The following is a 22,873-nucleotide window of genomic DNA, read 5'->3' on the forward strand; positions in this document are numbered from 1 at the left end:
ACCCGACGGGACACGGCCGCCTGCGTGAGGCGATGCCTGCGTGAGGCGATACCCGCGCTGAGGCGACGGCCGCGCAGCCGTTAGCGGCGACCGTTAGGGGCGCACGCGCCCCTCTCTGAGAGACTTCTTGGCGCCAAGCCTCCGCCGAGCCCGCCCAGCGCAGCGCGCATGCGCCCCGGCGCCCCTCAGCCGCCCTCGGGAGAGGAACGAGCGGGCGCTCCCCTCCCCACCCGCCGCGCCGCGCCTGCGCTGTTGCCGCTTCTCGCTGCCGGCCGCGCATGCCCATGTGCCGCTCGGGCGGGGCTGAGGGGAGCGCGGTGCCGCTGTCGCGATAGTTGGGCGCTCGGGACGCCGTCGCGCCTCGGCTGCTTGCGTCGCTTCGGAGCCCGGCGGCCGGTCGGGAGCGAGGAGGAGCCCGGCGGGACGGAGCTGCCGCTGCCGGGGGCGCGTGCGAGGGCTGTGCGAGCGGCTGCCGGTGAGCGGTGGTTGGCGGCGGGAGGGCAGGGCTCGCCTCAGCGGAGCCCGCCGGGGCCGCCCGGGGAGGGGGCGGCGGGAGCAGCGCCCCCGGGGCCGGCCGGGCCCTCCCCCCTTCGCCGCTGCCGGGAAGGGGCTGAGGGAGGCGGAGGGGGGGAGGGGGCGGTGCTCGGCGGCGCCTCGTCCCCGGCGCGGCCGCCATTTTGCGGAGCTGAGGCGGAGGGCGGCAGCGGCCCTGCGGCGGGCGGGCGGCGGCTCCCCGGGGGCTCGGCGGCGGCTGAGGGGAGGCTGAGGCGCCTCGCCGGGGCTGAGAGGTGCTGGGGGGACGGCGAGGGGAAGAAGGGAGGCGAGGGGGAAGGGGCGGCCGTGAGGGGGCTCCGGGGAGGCGCGCTAAATGGCGCCGGGGAGGGAGCGGGCGGCGGGGCCGGCGCTGCGGGAGGAGGCCGGCGGCAGGACGGGGCCGCTCGCAGCCCGGTGGAGGCGTTGCGGTGGGCTTGGGGCGCTCCTCGGGTCCCCCCCTCCTTCAGCCGGGGGCGGCGTGCAGGCACCTGCCGCCGGGGGGGGCTCGGCGCGGGGACGGCCGCCTCCCCCTGCCCCTCAAGGTGATCCCGCGGCGCCAACCCGGGCTCCTTGAATTCGAAATAAAGCCCTGCCTGTGTGGCCGGGGAGGGGAGGGGGGAAGCGCACACACAAAAAGGGGCCGAGAGCGTGGCCCGTGGCGCTCGGTTCGCAGACAAAGGAAAGGCTTGTGTTTCCACGCCGCAGCCGTTGCGTGGTTCCTGCCCCTCCGAGTGTCAGGCTTTAAAAAACAAAAGCTTCCAGGATTAACGCGGGGAGCTCTCTGAGTAAATAACTAGTGCTGCTGCAGCCCACGTACCGCACTCCCTACGTGCGGTTTTCCCTATCAGACTTGGGGATGTTTTCAGATGTATGTGTGCTTAAGATAGGACAAAGTAAAATTTAAATGCGTAACGGGAATAAAGTTTATCGTCCATAATAATACTTAATACTAGTTTACAGGAGGAAAACTACTTGATTTCCTTTGAGGTTTGCGGGGCAGACTTGGGTACATATGGAATCTAAAAAAACTTTTTTTTTTTTCTTGGTAGTGTTTAACTTAAATAAAAATGGACTGGAGTGGAAAACACAATGGGCCAAATGATACAACTAACGATGGAACGGTGGTACGACTTCGAGGCCTGCCATTTGGATGCAGCAAAGAAGAGATTGTTCAGTTTTTCCAAGGTATCTCTAGTATAGTCAAAGTATAGAGACTGACTTTTCTTGTATGTTTTACACAATGTTTTGAACACTTTAATTTGTAATGCCCATTGATGGGGTGGAGGGGAGGGTTTGTGCCAGATTAGATTACTTTAAGATTTATATCTTGTAATTACAGTACAAATAACTGTAGATGTAGTAAAGCCGAGTATGTATCTATTTTTGTCGAGGTGGTAAATGTATTATGCATATTGAGATAATCTATATGTTAGCATTTGGAGCAGTTAAATTGCTTGATTGGTAGCTCTGTTTTCTTCATGTAACCTAGGTGGTTGTATTTTTGCATAAGTAAAACAGAAAACAAGTATGGCTAAATCCATAAATGTTTAATGAAACATCGTTGGCTTGTATTGTTGGGTGATGGGGGAAACTTTTTTTTTTTTCGTTGTCGTTGTTTAGATATGCTTAAAGTATTTGCTGCAGATGGGAATGTTTCAGCCTTTAACACTGTTCCCCTTGATGGGGTTATTTGTCCTTGGGTTAAAGGGTTGGAAATCGTGCCAAATGGGATAACATTGACGCTGGACTACCAGGGGAGAAGCACAGGGGAGGCCTTCGTGCAGTTTGCTTCAAAGGAGATAGCAGAAAATGCTCTGGGGAAACACAAGGAAAGAATAGGGCACAGGTGGGGATGGAGAGTTTGGGATGGTGTTTAAATTTTTATTTTTTGGGGGTTGTGGGTCAGTAATGCTTTTGGGGGGGTTGGGGATCATAATATGGAACTGGCTATTTTAAAGATTTTTTTTGTAACTGATTCTAAGTTAACTGGGGAAATACGGTAGATTTGGGGGGTGGGGGAGACAGTATTACTCTGTGTATGTAGCTTGCTAAACTCAGAAAATTGTTTCAGTCATTTGTGTCATGTGTAGGGTAATTTGTGCTAAGTGCTACTATAGCCAGACATTGTTTTTCACCAGTATCTTTCTCATACTGGAAAGACATGTTCTATGCTTAATTTGCACAGCTAGAATTTTCACACAGTAATTTTTGCTATTGTTAAGTTTTTCTTTGATACGCTAAAGATTCTTACGGTTTTGAGGAGAAAATTAAGTTGTGTGGTATCTTTAGTCATTTTTATTGGATTGAACACCTAGTTGTAGAAAACGTAGTATGGCCTTTTATAATATTCTGAGAGCTTACGCATGTATTCTTACTTGTACCTTGAAAATCCTCTCTTATTCAGATATATTGAAATCTTCAAAAGTAGTAAGAGTGAAATCAGAGGATTCTGTGACCTGCCAAGAAGAATGATGGGACAACAGCGACCTGGACCATATGATAGACCATTAGGAGGAAGAGGGGGTTATTATGGAGCTGGGCGTGGAAGTATGTATGACAGAATGCGTCGAGGAGGTGGTGGATATGACGGTGGTATGTTTACCTAATGATAGAGGTTCTGTTGTCAGTTTCATGTTTCTGACATATTTGTCAAGAAATAACGAAATGGCAGTAGCTTCCTATTAGGTTTGATGCACTTCTCTAAAAAGAAATTTTACTTGTAATATATCAAAAAATGCAGCTTTCTATTTAAGAGTAATGGAAAATATTTGAAAACTTTATTTTCATTAGAATTGGATATTTTGTTTGCATGTTTCGGTCTTTTTATGGTATAAAAGGGATTCTGCACTTGAACGCTGTTCAAAAATACAGTTTTAACAGCCTGTTGGGGCAAACACAGATATCTTGGTGCCCAAAGACTGAAAAAATGATTCTTTTGCATCACTTGGAGTTTTCAGTAACAATGTAATCGTTCTTTTTCTTTATGTCACTTGTACAGGGTATGGTGGCTTTGATGATTATGGTGGCTATAATAACTATGGCTATGGAAATGATGGCTATGATGACAGAATGAGAGATGGGAGAGGTAAAAAAAAAAATACTGTTTAAAAAGATTTTTTATCTTTGACTTGTAAGACATAGTATTTTCAAGACAGAAGTAGTGGATTTCTGTATTAAATTGTTTTGTAAAGAAGGAAGGTTACTTAGGAAAGGGGAGTTGAGGAACCTCTGGGAAATAATACACAGATAAGTGTTCAGGTTCATACACTAGAATTGTAAACCTCTTCAATAGCCTAAAGTCAGCAATTTCAGAAAAAAAATAGTAATCACTTCTCTTGCTTTTCATGATGTACTTACAGGTGTGTTTTTTCTTGGTTGTGTTTTTCTAGGCATGGGAGGACATGGGTATGGTGGGGCTGGAGATGCAGGTTCAGGTTTCCATGGTGGTGGTCATTTTGTTCACATGAGAGGATTGCCTTTTCGAGCAACAGAAAATGACATTGCTAATGTAAGTACAGTAGGAAAAAATGACTTTTTTAACACCAAGAGTTTACATGTTCTTGTCTTCCCTATTCCAAACTAATTTACGGTTCTCCAGTGAGTGATTGATAACTCTAACACATCTGCTACCTGAAGTCATGGTTATTTATGCAAGTTCTGCAGAACTTCACAACAAAGGAGCTTTTATAAAGGTAATGTCTGTGGTAAGGTTACTAAAGAAGTCAGATCATTTTTAACATTAATTCCTGTACTTTTCTGGTTTTTTCATTTCCTTAAAAGATGGATACAGTTGTTGCAATCAGTATCTTCAGTCTAAGACTTTCAGAAGCTTAAGTTTAACTGAAGATACAGTGATAGTAAATGTGAAACTTTGATGATGGTTTGTATGTTGACGTGAAACTTGTTTTAGGATGGACAAAGTGGGAAAACAGTAGGGAGCTGTGTTAGTAGGGGGAAGTATCACGTTTACCCGTAAGACATCAGGGTGGCAGATAGAGGGACACATGCAGGATTTTGGGAATCTTGAGTCAGTGTGGATGTCTATTGCGATTTCAGGGAGAGAAGTGTTAATGGGACGGTGGGCCTGGTTTAACCATAGGCTCTGTACAGGGGGGCACCTTCTTTATTAGTTGTATAGCGTATATGTGGATCTCCAGCAGGTTGTGCTCGGTTTTTTTCTCCTGTATTTTGAAATTGAGTTGTAACATCAGTTTGGTTGTTTCCTTCAGTCTAAGGACTCTTCGAGAACAAGGGTTGAAAGCGTGATGAATAGTACATGAATAGTTATCCTAAAAGTTCATTTGCACATACTGTCCATTAAAAGGGCAGTTGGTCAGATACACCATTGCATCTTTTTGATGACTTCTGTGGGAAGGAAGAGAAATCTGATTAACAGCTTTTTGTTGTTATTCCATAAACATGTCCCTACTTCAGGATCTTTATTTGGCTCTGCTTCTTTGAAAATTAAGTCATGACTTTCCTTTTCCAGAGTAGCGTCTTATTAGAACATATTGCTTAAAGAGATGTGTGTGGACAGGTATTTTGGTTTGTATCTCTGTTTTTAAAGAGAGCTACTTAAGATCTGTGGCTGGAGTTCTTCAAGTTGTATAAAAGGGATTGTAAGTAATGCTCTGGAAATGAGTAATTAAATTTGTCTCATTCTACCACACAAAATCATTAGTTAGTGCTTAGTGCTGTAATCCCTGGGACAGCAAAAAATGTACCTGGCTTAAATTCTAAATTTGTGACTTTTTTTTGTTTTTATTCTTAGTTTTTCTCGCCATTGAATCCTATAAGAGTTCACATTGATATTGGGGCAGATGGACGAGCTACAGGAGAGGCAGATGTGGAATTTGTAACACATGAGGATGCAGTAGCTGCTATGTCAAAGGATAAGAATCACATGCGTGAGTGTTGTGTTCAAATGAGGTTTTTGTTGACCAGGCTTTGGTATGGTATATATAGGTAAATTGAATGTAAGGGTTTAAACTCAATATAACTAAAGTTACACTGCATTAAATACACACATCGTGGTATTTTTTTGCTGTTTATCAGAATAACGACTAATTGGTCATTTTAAAAAAAAAAAATCCTGTGGACTTCCAACTAATTCTACAGGGTGGATTTTTTTCTTTGAATCTTTCTGTTTTCTGAATCAAAATACAACATATTGATTTCCTGCAGAACATCGATATATTGAACTATTCCTGAATTCAACTGCTGGAGGTGGATCTGGAATGGGAGGCTATGGCAGAGATGGCATGGGTATGCATCAATTCCAGATTGAGCTCGTTTTGCCAAACGTAGTGTGGTTCCCAGCGTGTAACAGTGCACATTCTGCTTTTCAGATCAAGGTTACGGCTCTGTTGGTAGAATGGGCATGGGTAGCAATTACAGCGGCGGGTACGGAACTCCTGATGGCTTGGGCGGATACAGTAAGTAGATGTTCTGTTTTAAATTTATTTTCTGTGTTGCTACATCTGTCTTCTGACATGATCTGGAAGGGTGGGTTCTGGGTGCTGTAGGATGTGCTGGGAGAAAGGGAAGGGAGGGCATTGGTTTAACTTCAATTATAAATCACACGTTTTGGTTTTTTTATACCTTTGGCTACTGCAGCAAATGCTTGTTTAGAAAAATAGCATTGAAGTATTGTTGTTCTAGTATAACTTAAGTTGGTGCTGAACAGTTTTGTATTACCCATCACATTCTTTTCTTTTTTTAAGGTATGTATACGTGACCTTGTGTCAATTGTTTGCAGGTCGTGGCAGTGGAAATAGTGGAGGATACTATGGGCAAGGCAGTATGGGTGGAGGAGGATGGCGTGGAATGTATTGAAGGATAGCCTTGCTTCTGCGTAATATCCTGGAAGAAACAGTCTCTGGTCTACTAGACTTTCTTACAAAATTTAATTTCTTTTGTATTTTAAGAACTTTATAATGACTGAAGGAATGTGTTTTCACAATATTATTTGGTAAGCAACAGATTGTGATGGGAAAATCTGTTTTCTGTAGGTTTTATTTGTTGCATACTCTGACTTTAAATAAATTTTTATATTCAAACCACTGATGTTGATACTTTTTATACTAGTTACTCCTAAGGATGTATTACATATTCAGGAAACAGTCGGTTTAAGATGTTGTACTATGGTTCAATAAAGGTGGTTGTACTGTAACTCCTATGAACACTGAGTTCTATGTAATCTTGGTGTAGTGAATGAGTTTGAAAAATTCACTTGTTTAAGGGGAAGAAGGTAGATTAATAGACTAGTTTATTTGGTAACAATCTTTCCTAAATCCTTTTGATAAGTTGTATGTAATAATTTCTCAACATGGCATTAAGCTAAAGCTGTGGAGGCTAAAAGTCATAGTTCCAGCTTCCTTCCTTGTACTATCAGAATCTACTGTGCTTTTCAAATGCACAGTTGCATAAATGCTTAGTTCCCAAGTTGTATGCATCCACAACACCAAGCTACAGTAGTCCTGTGCTTTGCTGTAGAACTCCAGGTGCTGCATTTCACATGTTTAACTTGCAAATGAGTTGCTAATCAAACTAAAACACTAGCACAGCTTTCAGCTAACATGAAATAGGTCAAATACTAGTTAATTTCAAGTTAGCTTAGCTTTTTTTTCTTCACAAACTGTTTTTGGGTGTTTTTAGGAAGAGTGGGGGATTTTGAAGCAAGATATATATAAGTTTCTTTCATCAAACTTGTATTTCAACACCATTGAGATTTTTTTCCTTTAGTGCACATAGCTGATTTGTCTGTATTTGTTCAAAACTTGGCAACCCATTTTATGGATGAGCTTGTTAGAAGCCAGGTCTCTAAAATGACAACTGTAAGCCCAATATTTGTTAAGTGACACAATCCCAAACACATTGAAAAGTTTTTTGTGCATTTGTGACATGTAAGATGTGTAAGAAACAATTGTTTGAAGACACTTAACATACCTGATGTGTAACGAGGTATTTATTCTGAGCCAGTGTGATCTCCCAAACTAACTGCTTTGTCCTCAATGCCTCCCTTAAGATGTCAAATGTGATCTTGGGTATTGAAAGTTTGTCACCTGTTTTGCTAGTACTGTGTTATATATGTAATAAATGTCTTACTGTGGGAGAGAGTAGAATGGAGTTTATTTCACTAGAGAGTGTGTGCTTGTGTCCAAGTGACTGGAAGTAATAGCTGAAAGGGGCATTTGCCATAGGAAGTTCTCCAACTAGTGAAATACTTTGGGATAGGAAGGGGAGGAAAGATGGCTTGAAATCATTATACCAGGGATGGTGCAGGGCTCTGTTTTTAACTTGGCACTCACAATGTAAGTAGGGGGTTCTTGGTCAGTTACTGAGGTTTGTATGCCTTGTAAAACTAAGGTAACAAAGGTCAGGACAAAAATTAATCCAGTGCCAGGACAATATATCTTAAGAGTCAGGTAAAGTACGTCTACTTAAAGATTTTCCTAAAAGCATAGCGTCTGAATACTGTAAAATAGCATCAGCTCTAACCTTTTCCTCAATCAAGTATGCTCTGCATTCTATTTTCTGAGAAGAAACACACGAACACTGGTTTAAGACTTACCTTTGGGAGAGCAGGGGCAGTTACTTAGTTATTCAAAGTAGTTTGAAGTGTAAGTTACAAAAGGTACACGGAATGTGAGTCTTGAATGAAATTCTGCTGTATGGGACAGTGAATGCCTTACGACTACCCCGTCCCCCCTAATGCTTCATCCTGTAACAAGAGCAGCACTCAGTACTGAACCTTTCAAGGAACTTGGTATTTAAATTGCAGAGGAATAAAAACCCACCTGAAACCATCCTCAGATCAGAGTACTTTCAGGAGACAAGTGAGCAGCACTTTAAGTAATCAGTAGGGTAGCTCCCCACTGTCCAACATGTGCAAAGACATTCTAAGCAACTTGATCACATCAATAAAATGCTCAAAATATTCTGAATTGCAAGTTTTAATATGACATTGCTCCCATGATTAAGTTGCAGATCAATTAAATTTATTTTTTCCAAAAGCTATTTACAGATTTACAAATATTTGTTTTGCATTTTACAAAAAGTTATGCTGGGTAATTTTAAAAACACTTCTTTACAAAAGCTACATAAGCAACTACATTGATGTGTCAAAATTAACAGGATAGCTCTTAGAATATTAGCTAAATGCCTGCCCTTAAAAGACACAGCTAAGCTAAACAAAGTAGAAGAATGACTAAAAGACCTGTTTCTAAGCCTCCATGCTCCTGTTAGTAGGAATATAACAGGCCCATGGATGAAAGAACCAGGGAGTTGATAATTCTGCCGACTGCTCCTCAGTACTGAGCAGAGATTCCACAGCTGGATCCAGTCACACGAAGAGCTGAAGGGAAGAGGGTGTGATTCTAGTGCAGTGACATCAAAGTGAGGCCGATACTAAATACAACCCAAAAGGATGTATTCTTATTTGGCCACTAGAAGAATAAAGATTTACATTCCAGTAGAAATTACCATGGGATAACAATTAGAGGAGTGAGAGATGTGTCAGACCTAGTAACACACAAAAGCTGTCTTGAAGAAAAGAAAGACCGGTTTAGAAACAAACTGGAAATTTGAGAAAGATGGTGACAAAATCAGAAATAACCTTCCTGTCAACACAGGCACCGCACAAAGGACACGGGCTGCAGTGTTTAATCCTAGTGTCTCTTGGCAGCAAATTCACGCTGCTTCTAGAGCTAAGTATGACTTACATGAAAACAATGCAGATACTCATTTGAAGCTACAGACAACATAGAGCAAAACAACTGGGATGCACATCTCTCCATGAAAACACAGATATGCCAAATTAATAGTTCATTTTACAAAATAATTTCGCAAAATGCATCTCCTTTCTTCCAGTACCTAAAGGCGCTGTTTCTCACCTGTCTGATAAAATCTTCTGCACCTGTGACTCCAAAGAACAGAGCTGTCAGTGCAATATTCTTTGATGCATCAAATCTTGAGAATTGAGGGGAAGCAAACAAATACGATATTTGGCAATAACTTACTGGACCACCTGCATTAATTTCATTACTTATTTTAAAATACAATTTAAAACTATCTATTGCAGAGTTTTACTTCACAACAGCATACTGCAGGCAAATTGTGCAGCAGAATTAGGTTGGACTTGTTGCAGACTAGCCTGTAAAAGCAGGTAAATATATCACCTTTTTCAAGATCAAAATGACTAAGATACTTATCAAATACATATTAACACTGAGTCTCCTGTATAAACTGCCCTCCTTCCTCCAGAAAAGCTTACAAGTAATCTCTTAGACTAACATTGTGATCTGTATTTTTAACATGTTCGGTTTTAACACGTTTTCCATGTTTGGGTCCCATTTTCTCTATTTGTATGAACAGGAAGCAGCCAACAAATTCCTCTATGGTGCTTGGAAAATGCAACTTCAGACTGCTTACCTGAAATTCCAGAAACAGTGCTGTACATTCTGTAGCTGGTACAGTTTTACAGAATTAGCTAAATACCAAAAGGTGATAAATTACTTGTAAAAGGATCTTAGGGCACATTAGAAGAGCACCTCTGTATAAGTATTGCATGGCAGGAATCACAGACACGAACAGGCTTCGGCGAAGAAGGCAGAGGCAGTTCATTGTCCGAACAGGCATTGCAGAAGATCTCACCACAGTTTCTACAGTGATGCTAAATAATGGGGAGAAGGGAGAAGTGTTTGTGAAGAAAAAAAAATAAAAAATTACCGTGGAAATATACTTTGTAATTGGATACCAATAAACCACATATACAGAGCAATCTCAGCTGTGATTCGTTCCAATTCTTTGGTCCAAGCATGGAATCAGTTTTCAAAAGACAATTCATCTAAATCGTAATCTATGATGTAATCCTATACAGACCAAATTTCTAAACTTTGCAGATTTTTTTCAATCCCAAGAATAACATGAACTAACATACTTTGCCAAATAAAAATATAATATAAGCATGAGTGGACAATTCTGTCAAGCAGCTCATGAGATTTAACATAAAAAAAATAAGTAAAATAAAAATTTCCGCATACATTAATAAAGCTTGGAAATTAACACCACTTTCAAACCACAATGAATTCATAACCTTTTAAGTTTATTATATAAAAATGCAATAAGATGACTTGCACGTGTCAAATTTTAACAGTGCCACAGCTGACAAGCACTTGAGATGATGATTCCACAAAGTAGGTTGAATAATTTTAAGTATGGTCCTCTGTGACACTTCACCCAAAGGCAGCGTTTCTTTTGATAGCAGGGCCTGACTGTGTTACACATATCAAAGAATTAGAAAGCCATCTCAGAAAATATCTACACGTTCGTCTGAAGGTTGACATTTCACACTGCATCTCTAAGATAGCTAACACATTTCTCATAATACATGTTAAAAAGTTGGAAGAAATTGTTTTAGTTTTACCTTCCTTTTGGAAAGGGAAAATTCCTTTTCACATAACTTGCAATGTGTAGCCTCTTTGTCCTTCAACCAAACCTGGCCCTGGAGAAAAAAAGAAAAAAAAAAGATCATAAATATGTGTATCCGATAAACTTTGGGTTTCAAAGGACAGAACAAATCAATAGGAGTAGCGTTTACTGCCTGAATTGCTTAATACCCTGACACCACTCTAATGTCACAGAGACATTAATGCAGAATAAGTCTGCTCCAAAACACTGCTAAGAGAAAGGGAACAGGTGCAAAGAGAACATGCTTGGGGCAGTAAAGATGGTCAACATCTGAGATGGGAAAAGCAGAAAGCTATCCAAGTCTCAAAGCTGAAGCCTATTTCCTTGTCTATCACAGAGGAACAGTCCTCAAGATGCTGGGGAGCAAAAAAAAAAAAACAAAAAAAAAACAGTATCAAGAGCTGTTCATTTCCTTCTGTCTAAACCAATTCATAAAAACAGTAGTGTGTTTGGCAAAACCACTTCGCACACCTTTACCTGGACTGAAAGAATACCTAAGGTCACACACCACGTGATCCAGTGTGTGTAAACACAACCGCTGCTCTCAAGCGCTCCCTGAGCAAGTTTTAAGGAAGTTACCAATCATTCAATGTTACAAATCATATTTTTAGTGGCTTTTGGATGATCAAGTATTTAGTGATTGCTGACAAGTAGCACATAATTTAAGCTCAGTTGGCTACATATTTTTTCCCAGATACACTGTACGATAAAAAGGGTGTACTATTGCAAGAAGTGTCAAAATGCATACTTTTATGTCAAACAATAAAAATCAGAAACAACTGAATATTTTCTTTCCCTAAGGCTACAGAGAATCTGTGCTTCTGTCCCAGTGGAGGATATCATACAATGAGTGTCTTCTGTAGAGCTGCTGCTGGAGAGGAGCCTTCTCATGCTTGCAAAACAGTTCAATGGGGACAGTGGGAAAAAAGTATCTTTCCTCCAAATCCTACCAACCTGCAATGCTTTGTTGGCTTCCTTTATATCTTCTATTTTCAGCTTTGATCTAAAAAGTAAAGATATTGCTATTTCAAACTTTTGTCAGTTACTTCCCAACAACTTTAAAAGGTGTAGGTATTTAACAACTTTTAAGCAGAGTACTCTGAACTTCTACTTAATATTTCATATTACAGCAGCATCTAGGAGATGCTGTCCTAAGTACTACACAAAGACAACAAGCTCTCTCCAAAGAGCTCAGAATCCTTTGAATGGCTGCAGATATGTTTGGGATTATATGGATAAAAGAAATTTGTACCAGTGTAGCTCTGGGCAAATACCTAAAGCTAGCACATGGCATTGGTATGAAACAGGAATTCAAATTTCTGGACTGTCATGCTGGGAAAACCAACCTTCCCCCAGCAATCCAGTGCCAACCCACTCAGAATTGTCTAAACTACAATATACACAATAAGTTTTTACACAGGGCACGAAAACCCACACTAGTCATGGCAAAACAATTCAGAAGACACATCATTAAATGAAACTTTAACAACACTGGAGGAGGATAACAACTGTGCTCAGAGCTTATTGCTCATTGTAGTCTGAAGGGGTTCTGATAAGTTCATCTTTTACATACTCTGAAGATGTTGCAATAAACAATGCTCTACAATTGTCATACAGAGAACCTTCATCTCTTCAAATAAAGGAATCTATGAGCATGCAACCTCATAAAAAAGGTGAGCACTATCTTGTTAAGGCCAGAGCTTTTAGATGTGACATGAGGAAGAAGTTCTTCACTCGGAGCACAAAGCACACATGGGAATTAGGGCTGCAGTTGCACCTTGCTTCTGTTCTTTTCCGTAAAGAATAGAATGAAATTGCCTAAAAAGCAGTGTTAAAAATAAACCCAGGGCACAGGATGGGAGGTGCAGGGCAGTCCCTGTGGCCGAGGGGCAGCCTTTCTCTCTGGCAAGCCAAATGGCCCAGGGAAGCTAGTCCCAGAAAAGGGGCCCTCAGCCCCCCACCCCTCCTCCTTGTCCACGTGAGGGCATCTTCCAGGCCGCTCCCAACACAGCCGCCTTTGGCCACGCGTGGGCCACTCCATCGCAGAGGCTTGCTGAGGTCACAGTGGCCACCACTGCCCCGCCTTTGCTGCGGGCCCTATAAAACAGGCCCCCTGCAGCTGGCCCAGCATTCGCTGAGCATCTAGGCCCTCTGACTGCCAGCTTGTGCGGCAGGAGGAAGACTACAAGAGCAAGGCGAGCAGCAGGCCTCCTTGGTGTGCGAGGACAGCGATGCAGTCCGGTGAAGCACCAAGAAGGAATGCACCTGAGCAGAAGGAGATGTGTCGTGGGCGGAGGGATAGCGCCAGCGGCACAAGAGACACCAGTGCCCAAGGGACCTCTGGCGCCCAGCCCACAGACACATACAGGCAGCACCACTGAGCACCAACAGCATCGCAGGAGTGCCCGGCGAGCCCCCTACTCAGTTGCCCCGTTGCTCAGGCTCCATCGCAAGCATTAGCTCGGAGCCACCAAACACCACGGACATCCCGCAGGCTTGCCTGCAAGATGTCCTGGCAATAAACAGCTCTTGCTGATTCTCAGGGGTTGTGTGGGAGCTTCTTTTTGGGGGGGGAATGGGCTAAAGTTGCGCCAGAGGAGGTTTGAGTTGGATATTAGGAAGAACTTCTTTACTGAAAGGGTTGTTAGGCATTGGAATGGGCTGCCCAGGGAAGTGGTGGAGTCACCATCCCTGGAGGTCTTTAACAGACGTTTAGATGTAGAGCTTAGTGATCTGGTTTAGTGGAGGACTTGTTAGTGTTAGGGCAGAGGTTGGACTAGGTGATCTTGGAGGTCTCTTCCAACCTGGGGGATTCTGTGATTCTGCTTGGGTTCTTCTTTAGGAAAGATAAGATATGCAAACTTGTCAGCCACTTTCAATGAAAAACTCCTCCTACTCCCCATACCCTTTTTACCTAGGATTTTCCTTATGAGAGCACTGTGCACAATTGCATATGAGGTCACAGTTAGACCACAAGTCAAAAATAAACAGACTTCAACTAACTGGACATTATTTCTTCCTGATAACTGGTTAGGTAATCTTGTCTTATACATTGAACTTCACATGACCACCATCCTATTATTTTTCTTTATCCAAGTTAACATGACAAATGAAATCATCATGAATAATTAAATTACTCGCTCAGCTTGGATGCCAGTTCTTGGAGAGCAGCTTCTTGGTCTTGACATATCCTTTTCAGTTGCCTGTTTTTCTCCTGAAGTTTAAGGAACTCCTTAAAAAAAGAAAAAAAAATATTCACACAATATAGATGTATATGCCTAAAGCCTAGCAAATATAGATGTATGTGCCTAATGGCTAGAAAACTGCTCCTAACCCAAGCTGATCTTACTGAGAAAAGTAAATGAATTGATGATTCATATCAGCTCATGATATGCTCTCTATAAAGATTTCTAAGTCCAATTCAAACAGCAACAATTCAAGATTAAATTCTTAGACCCTAAGAGTTGAAGCATTTTTGCTTCTTCAGTCCTCTCCAGGAAATAAATACAATTTATTGCAGAGATCAACAACACTATATAGCCATGTACCAAGTCAGAGAGAACCTAAAGCACTTTCTGGCGTATCATAAGAAGACAGTGTTCAATAAAACTAAGAAAGGAAAATGAGAATTTCATTTTTCCTTATTCAAAGGAGGGGGTTCTGATCTGAAGAATAAATGGGGAGTAAAAAGAAAACCAATGTTTCCAATTTTTTTCTTAATCAATCTGTGAGAATATATTAGTCTAATCTCTCCTATCTACTTGCAGAAATCCTTAGAAATACCATGCCTAAATTCATAATTAACTTTGCAGTCAGTTTCTAAATTACTACTGAAGTTATATTGCAGAATTTACTTTTTTAAGGTTAACTATTTCTTGAGTTTCTATTCGTAGATGAGATATAGTTTCTTTTTCCTTTTGAAGATCATCCTCTAGGGTTTGCCGCCACTCCTTTTCTATCTTCAAATCAGTTTCCAGTTGAAGCCTAGAATATGCAAACCAAACAAACAAACAGAAGAAAACAATCACTGAGCACAACAGTATCACTTATAAAACAAAAATGAGTTTATTTCTGGGTGCAATATCTTATTACCATAATAAACAGCTGATATGTTTTTTAAAACAGAAATAGTGCGGCACTATCAAAACATTTTAGACCTCATAATAAACAAAACACTGTCACTTAGAAAGTGTTTTTAAAAAGAAATGCATTTAAAAGGATCAAGACTATGGCATTGTTTTGAAGAGCTGTCCAATAAATGAGCAAGAGAAGATTAACCACAACCTTCTAAGGCATTTATTAAGACATGCATAAGGGAATGCCCTCCCTTAACTTTACGTACCTTGTTTCTAAAATAAACAAACCACACTGCCATTGGTGATACAGAGAATGTTTACATACATCTCTGGTGCTCACAGAAGTGTGCTCACAGAAGTTATTTAATATTGTATCTTCAGGTGTTAATCTTCTTGTTTAGAATAAGGTTTATGGAGATTTGAACTGAATTAAGACTAAAGAAGGAAGGACTTTAAAGTGCTATTTTAACTGAGCTTCCTACATGGCTGAGGTTCAACATAAAGAGGGATCTAAATCCTATTAGTTTAATAGGAGGCCAGTTATTGGCACTGGGGTTAATCTGATGGAAGATCCACTCTAGCTGGAGTTTTGTTATCAGTTTTGTGGAAGAGTTGGTGATTAGAATGTCACAGAAAACAAAGGACAGAAGCACACTGCCCAACCTTCTACATCTAAATCTTGCCAACACACCAGAAGAGGAAAAAAAACCTGAGAGTAGTCATGCAAGGTTTTTTGATGGAAAACCTGTATCCACATTAATTTCCCTGTTTTAAAACCAAAATCATTTTTAAAGGAAAGACTTACATTTGGGACACTACCTCAGCATCTGGTTGGAAAAGATCAGAAGTGAGCATGACCTTGAGGTTTCAGAATTGCAGAATTCTAAGGTTGGGGTCTGAAATGTTCTTTTGCCCAAAATCTGCAAAGATGACTGTGGTAGTAAAGTGAACATTTGTCATGACAGTTAAACAAGTTTATTAACATTCAGAGTTGTACGAGAGGCAGGGTGGGCTGGTAATCAGATTGGAATTCACTAATATTTAAGCTCCAATCCTCGTGTCACAAATCTGCAACTATCTTAAATAGTTTACTTGTTATTTTCCAACAGAGAAAACACCTGCCCCTACAGGGACCTTTTACGTTAGATATTTATTTAGATTAGCACTGAAAAATTTAACAGGAGAAAGGGTAGAGGGTTGGCCTTTATGTTGCATTTTAGTATTTTTGATTCCTGTGGGTTTCTTCTCATGCAGAGTGGTAAATTAATCCATTTTAAAGGCTTTTACCTTATTCATAAGCCTGATCAATTGTACTATTATGCCATTTCTGTTTAAGTTTACACTATTACATACTTGTGGGGTTTGTTAAAAGTGTGGATTACTTCTACTACACTGTGTGTTTTCCCCTGCTTATGATAATTTCCTAACGAATTATGCCGGCACCTTTAGCCAAAAAATACTTCTGTTCTTTCTCCTCCTTTTGAGCTGCACGCCATTTCAGAGGTGCCCAAAGGTAGCCTGACTTCCCTGGAATGGAGTATTTTCTGTCACCTTGCCAGTACCTAACATTACCATCTTTAGTATTTACATTCTGTTCAAAACCATTTATCAACCACCAGCCTGCATTAACACAGGAGACATGCTGCACTGCAGAAGGTTTATGGCTATATACTTTTCCAAACAGGACAGATATACTTACAGCTGTTTCTCCTTCTGGGAGAATTCTTTCTGTAGACTTTCAGATTTATTCACATATTCCTGTTTAAGTTTCTCATCCTCATTCTCAGCCTCCACTTGAGCCTTCTCTGCTTGCTGCAATCTGGTGTAATTCAAATCAACTTTGGGTAAAACTGAAGCTAGAACTAGGGTGTAGAGGGTGAAGAAGACAAATAAAAGAAAAATGGGGAAATAGAAACATCTCTAAATAAAAACAAAGCTTGGGGGAAACTCACAAACTCAAACGAGAAATCCATACAATGCCTAGAGAACTAGCTCCTGTTTTTCATACAGTAAGAGAGTGATCACTGTAAGTAATCATTTTTTTTTATTTTATGCTCATCAATAACAGATGACAAAGCATGATGATACATTTTAGAATTGAAGCATATACCTTTATGTTTTTTTTTCTCTAGTATATGTTCCTGTGTTATTTTTAGAAGCTTTTTTTTTCCTTTTTTCTCATCTTTTTTAAAATAAACCCTGTAAAAGTACTTGGCTTGTACTAATCACCCATTAAGAGAGGGCAGAACATGTGTTGTGCAAAAGCAGCTTAAAACAATTCAAGCATAAGGCTGAATACAGAGCATTGCAATCAGACAGCAAAACACTTAACTAGCCTAATACGAGACACACCCTGACAGGTCCTACTACATTTAGAGAATGATCTCAACTACATCACATTAGTAATTAACTTAAATAATCTGTATTAAAAATAATACATTCTTACAGTGGTTTAAATAGCTCCATACTACAGACAAAATAAATAAAACTGATTAATCATGAAGGGAGGGATTGTTGTTCTTTTGAATTTAATCTTTCCTTTCTGAATTCTAGGGGTTTGTTTCTACTTCAGCTACAGCTCCCCTTGGAATCCATTAGCTCCTTGTGGTTCCTCTCTGCTTGACCACCTCTGCAAGTCCAAAAAAAAGATGGATGTAATGTAACAAAAATAAAGGTGTCGAGATGGAACTTGTGCTATTGTGGCTACACCTGTCTTGATGAAAAGGCAGGAGAGTAAAAAGGCCTGTAAAATACCACTGAATGCCCCCACCCGCTGTGTCTGGTTTAACAAACATGTTTCAAGTGCCAGCTCAGCTAAGAGGTGGGAGAAATCTGTGATAACTCTCTTGCTGTGCTTGATTTGACAATTCCCTAGCTGAATGAAGAGTAACTCTCATCTCCCAGTTAAAAAGAAATTAAGTCAGCAATACGTCTACATTTGTGCATGAAGTTGCACCAGTGGGAATTTCCAAAAGCTACCAGTAAACAAGTGATAAAAGACTGGAACTAAAATACTTTCTGAAGTATGTACTATCTCACTCAACTATACCAGTTGTTGTAAGTGTGTTCCCTGTCACATTTGCAGAGGTAGTGCACAAAGGGGCCAAAGCAGATGCGTGGAACAGAGAATACTTGGAAAAAGCAGGGTCAATTTACTGGGCAAAAGACTGAATCAAGTTACACAAGACAGGAAAAGACATGGCAAGTTAAAACCCTCTCTAAATTACCAATTAAACTGCCATGCAGTTTCCACAGCCAAGGTAGAAAGGCAGCTTGTAACCCAAGAAACATGCTAGCCAACCCAGGCTACAGCACCATCCTCTAGACTAGCACCAAGGCCAACAGCACAGCTGTCATTCAGACAAATGCTGAGTTTGACTGAGTTCACAGCAGGATTTGAGATTCAGATGATACTGAGGCAGATACTTGTTCACATTAATTGACTATGAGATCGTTAATGCTCCCATTTCTGCTATGGTCTACCTTGTTTCTTCATTGTTTCTGTTTTGGGTTTCTTCATTGTTTCTGTTTTGGATTTTCTTCCAGGATGGAAGATTTTATTATTTTTTTTTGTTTTTTAGTAGCCAGCTCACTTTAAAGGCTCTTGCTGGTTCCAAACCAAGGAATAAGATATATAATCACAAAGTAAGAAATCCTTCTTGAATTATGGTGTCTTGCCCCCACTTCTGCAAACACATTCCCTCCTGCTGATTCTTTTCCCAGTCAACTCCCCTTCCACACTTCAGGGGAAACAGCGAGAAGAGCACGAAGGGCAGTCAGCAGCTAAAACTCCCTTATTTCAGCAGTGCAGGCAAGCAGCAACTCAAAGCAGAGATATGATTTGTAAAGACTGCCTAGTGACGGGTGGAGAGAGGGAAAAGGGGCTGGGCAAAGCCACAGGTTAGGATTACAACGACCTGAAAGAAACTCAGCTTAAAAACAAGTTAGACAAGTTCAGGATCTGCACCTGAAATGTAAATCCTATCTACTGCTACAGCTTCCACTGTAGCTATCCTCGGCAGGAGCTACAGCTACAAAATGTGCTGGAGCAGGCTGCCCTCCCTTTCTGGAACCCTGCCTAAGTCCAGGCTCCAAACACAATGTACCTCTGGGAAAATGCTTTACCCTTCGTCACATCAGCAGAATGGAATTGTGCTTTAGCTGTTTTATCCCCAAACCCTCAAATTCGTCAACTGTACGTACTCAACATATATTTTTACACGTCCCCCCTTTTTTAAACATACTATTCTGAAACAGCACTCACCCCCCTTCCCCAAATCTCCTGCTCGTGCTGTTCAAGAAAACAGTGCTAATTACAAACAAAAAAAAACCATCAGAGAGCATGCTTTTGGGATAAATACAGCCTAAAAGTGAAAGAAATAAGCAGGGGAGAAGGGAAATATTAGTCAGAAGGGCTACTTTTTAAATCTTTTAGTACTGCAAACAACAGGAAAAATGGCTAGATTAGCAACAAATGTCATAAATACGTACAGTCAAAATGAAGATAGCTAACCTTTTAAAATAAACTTTCACAATTAAGAAGTGATTAAATAGCATTAGAAAACTAGCTTACATTTGCTTAATAATAGTGCAATAATTTATTTTCTCTCTCTTTTTTTTTCAAAGAGGGGCAAAGTGAGATCAGAGATGATGTTCTTTCAGAAAACAAAACAGAACCCAGCTATGATCAGTTATAGTGCAGGATTTCTAATACCACTTTATATGTAAAATTGTTATTTTACAATGCTTAAGTTGTATTTTATCAGTAATTATTTAAACACAACAGATCAGGAGGAGCTTTCAGAATGATATATCTTTGACAAGTTTATACTGGTGCTGAGCTTCATGGCTGGCACATTTGACGAATGACATTGCAATAGTCCTAGTTTGAGTTAACAGATCTTTGTCACTTCATGAATGCAGTGGACAAAAATCAAAGACAGATGAAGGCAGCAAAACAGTAAAAACAAAAATTGGGATAAAGGATAAAAAGGAAAAGAAAAAAGAGGAAAAAGGATGTCAATAAAAGAATATTCATGTCACTAATTTTTAAAATACATAACCATGTTTTTTATAATCAGATTTAAATGAAAAAAAGACATGTCAAACACCAACATGACAATGTTTATGGATGTGTTATATTCTACAATTAAAAAGACCAATGTTGCATATAGGCCATTAAATTAAACATATGCATCACATTTTAATGTTATGTTACACATGCAATCTAACCATAACGGAGGTTTGTACACTGGAATTTTAGTCTTTCACTTTTCAAGCTTTCAGTGAAAACACTCATTACATGGCTAGAATAATGGTAGTTCTAAAGCAACTGACAATAATTTTAAGAGCTTCAGCAAATTCAGCAGTGATCCATGAAGGCATTAAATGTTTATATTAAGCCCACGCTTAAGTATAAGCAATATTAATGCTTTGCTTTCTATTGCATTTCATTCATTTGGGGGGGGAAAAAGGGTAATATGAATCCAAATTTTGAAACAGCTGAAAGAACAGCTTTTGGTGTCAGCACAAAAACATAGGACCAGAAGAAAGATAGTGGACGAAGAAAAATGAAAGATTAAGTTTGTATTTTAAATAAGTGTATTTGTTAAAAAGAAAAAACAAACAAACAGTAAAGCAGTAGTTAGAGTTTCAGAAACTGTCTTCAATTTTCTAGTTGAAAGTTACGTTTCAGTGGCAACTGCGTGAGAATGAAGTAAATGTAAGGGGATGGAGAAATGAATGAAGAAAAATAAAGATAGACCTGTACCTTTGTTCTAGTTGTTTCATAGTTGCATTAATTTGATTGGTCTTATCCTCTAAGCGACCAATTATTTCATTCTTTTCTTTCATAGCATCTTCAGAGACCTGTGTTATAAAAAAGGGTAAAACTGAAGTAGGTATGTATTGCACACTGTTACCCCATGGAGTTTTTCTCTTCAACATCTGAAGGGAATAAATGTTAGAATGACTTCATATTTGGATTCTTTTTAAACATTCCCATCTAAAAAATGTACTTGACAAAGTACTTAGACAAAATTTCATGCCTAAAAACATGTAGTTTTGTACTTTACAATTGTAGATGCTATTTAGAAAGTATGTATTTTTTATTTGGTTTCCTTTCTTAGTTCATCATTTTGCAAGTCAACTTAAATTCATTGACCGTATTTTTCAGTAGCTCACTAGGTCCTAACCAGTCAAGAACTAAGATGCTTCGGCCTGGAAATCACTAAAGTTCTCACACTATCAGACTTTACCATATGTGCCTAAAAATACTTGGCGAATTTTACTAGCACATTTTACAATTTTGATTGCTTGCACAGCTATCACAATCTCAGCTTGAAGATCTAAATGCAAGGGAGAACATTATCCTTGCTATACAGATCAACACTATAAACTGGCCCCTGAACAGGAAATTCAGCATGATTAAACTGCTTGACTCATTTCATTGTCCAGAAAGTGGGTCTGAACGTCATTAAGTGAAATTTGTGTTACGGTCCCCAGAAGTACATCTCTAAAAGAAAAACAAAAACCTACAAATCCTAACATAATGAATAACATTCCCTTCTTATTTTTCTTCCTAGCTCTGTTTATATTTCTCATTTTCTGGTCCAGTTTCCTGACAGTTGCAAGCAGAAGAGTAGAATCCTTTGTCCTTCATCTCACTTAACTCTCAGCAGCACACTATTTTTTTCCCCTCATTCTGTCAGATCTGACTGGTTTCTTGTGCTGTTTTTGATAATTCCTTCCATAAATAAAACTTACTTAGTGCACAAATAATTTAATACTAAACTTCCCTGGTGTTTTGTTAAATGTATTTTGGGTCTCTGAGATCCGTATTCTCACAAAGACTTTTTTTTTTAGCATTGCACTGTTACAGATTTTCTTTATTTGTTAACAGATTTAAAAAAGCTGTAATTAGCTTTCTCCAATGAACCTTCTTTTCAAATGCCATGCCCAACTTTGAATGCTCACATCTCATTTCCTCTAACTCCTCACCATGTGCCTGTACCTTTTATAGTTCTCTTGGTTTTTATACAGCACAGGCCAAGAAGCATGAATACCGCTAGATATTTCACATAAGATGTTACAAGGCCATGCTCTTATTCTCATGCTCCTATTCTCATGCTCCATTATTCTATAATCCCAATAAAATTAAGTGACTTCCTTAAACTTCACTTTGTGTGAAATCATGTTTGCATCGGTAACATTCTATAAAAGCACGCTGACCTATACAGTGGAAAGAAACTAAAAATTAAGGAAATAGCAGTATCTAAAGAAAATGGTAATATATCTTTCTTACTTCTGTCAAAATCATTTCACCAGAGAGCAGACTTTACCTGCAGCTTTTGGTACATTTCCATGTTAATCGCTTTAACTTCATCAAGCTGCTGTCGAAGGCCTATGAGTGTATCCTGCTTCTCATGGATGTCCTTCTCCAGTAACTTCATGGCAAGTTCTATCTCATGTTTCATGCTAACTTGAACTACTAGCTCATTCTCCATATCCTACAAATCACACGAAAATCACACCAACACAATGCCACACAGAACCTTTAAACAATTATGCAACGTTTTATCTACGTTTTGAAAAAGTACGAAGCTAACTCTAACAGAGATGCAGTACTATATTTCACCACGTCAGAGATTCTGCCCCTCTGTAACTTTGCTGAGTTTTGCTGACCCACTACCTAAACATTACAGTCACGTGCTTAGTGCCTTATGCTTTAAAAAGCTTAGAGAAGACAACTCATTTCAATACTGGAAGCATTATTTCTTATAGAGTTGACTAAG

General features: G+C 40.0%; 2 protein-coding genes across 21 annotated transcripts in view; one reads left to right on the forward strand and one right to left on the reverse strand.

Annotated features, from left to right (window-relative positions):
* The first annotated feature begins 341 nt into the window (after positions 1-341).
* On the forward strand, positions 342-7,648 carry HNRNPH3 (heterogeneous nuclear ribonucleoprotein H3). Of its 13 annotated transcripts, none has more exons than XM_080597535.1 (10): positions 342-475; positions 1,584-1,719; positions 2,242-2,380; positions 2,939-3,126; positions 3,533-3,619; positions 3,924-4,042; positions 5,306-5,441; positions 5,719-5,799; positions 5,883-5,969; positions 6,258-7,648. In XM_080597535.1, the coding sequence occupies exons 2-10, from the start codon at positions 1,602-1,604 to the stop codon at positions 6,269-6,271; spliced, it is 969 nt and encodes a 322-aa protein (XP_080453661.1). In that variant the 5' UTR covers positions 342-475; positions 1,584-1,601; the 3' UTR covers positions 6,272-7,648. The 13 variants fall into 13 exon arrangements, with proteins under 13 accessions (XP_080453661.1, XP_080453653.1, XP_080453659.1 ...); XM_080597527.1 differs by having other exon boundaries at positions 6,293-7,648; XM_080597533.1 differs by having other exon boundaries at positions 2,939-3,081; positions 6,293-7,648.
* An 864-nt stretch (positions 7,649-8,512) lies between these two features.
* The window catches only part of RUFY2 (RUN and FYVE domain containing 2), a 29,994-nt gene continuing 15,633 nt past the window's right edge, over positions 8,513-22,873 (reverse strand). For 5 of the 8 annotated variants that reach the window (XM_080597514.1, XM_080597511.1, XM_080597510.1 and 2 more), the window contains exons 11-18: positions 22,421-22,588; positions 20,851-20,948; positions 16,780-16,899; positions 14,859-14,988; positions 14,142-14,236; positions 11,959-12,007; positions 10,961-11,038; positions 8,513-10,207 (exon numbers count right to left, since the gene is read on the reverse strand). In XM_080597514.1, the coding sequence (XP_080453640.1) occupies positions 10,064-10,207; positions 10,961-11,038; positions 11,959-12,007; positions 14,142-14,236; positions 14,859-14,988; positions 16,780-16,899; positions 20,851-20,948; positions 22,421-22,588 (882 nt within the window). In that variant the 3' untranslated portion in view covers positions 8,513-10,063. Of the gene's footprint in view, positions 10,208-10,960; positions 11,039-11,958; positions 12,008-14,141; positions 14,237-14,858; positions 14,989-16,779; positions 16,900-17,110; positions 19,990-20,850; positions 20,949-22,420; positions 22,589-22,873 lie in introns of those variants that run through there. The other 3 variants (XM_080597515.1, XM_080597516.1, XR_013952721.1) reach the window with 2 other exon arrangements.

Source organism: Anser brachyrhynchus, assembly GCF_964034855.1.
Source record: "Anser brachyrhynchus genome assembly, chromosome: 6".
NCBI lineage: Eukaryota > Metazoa > Chordata > Aves > Anseriformes > Anatidae > Anser > Anser brachyrhynchus.

Coding starts and splice junctions, on each gene's coding strand:
- HNRNPH3 (XM_080597527.1), top strand. CDS start 1,602: ATGGACTGGAGTGGAAAACACAATGGGCCAAATGATACAACTAACGAT. Junction 2,381..2,938: donor AAGGAAAGAATAGGGCACAG/GTGGGGATGGAG, acceptor TCTCTTATTCAG/ATATATTGAAATCTTCAAAA. Junction 4,043..5,305: donor CAGAAAATGACATTGCTAAT/GTAAGTACAGTA, acceptor TTTTATTCTTAG/TTTTTCTCGCCATTGAATCC.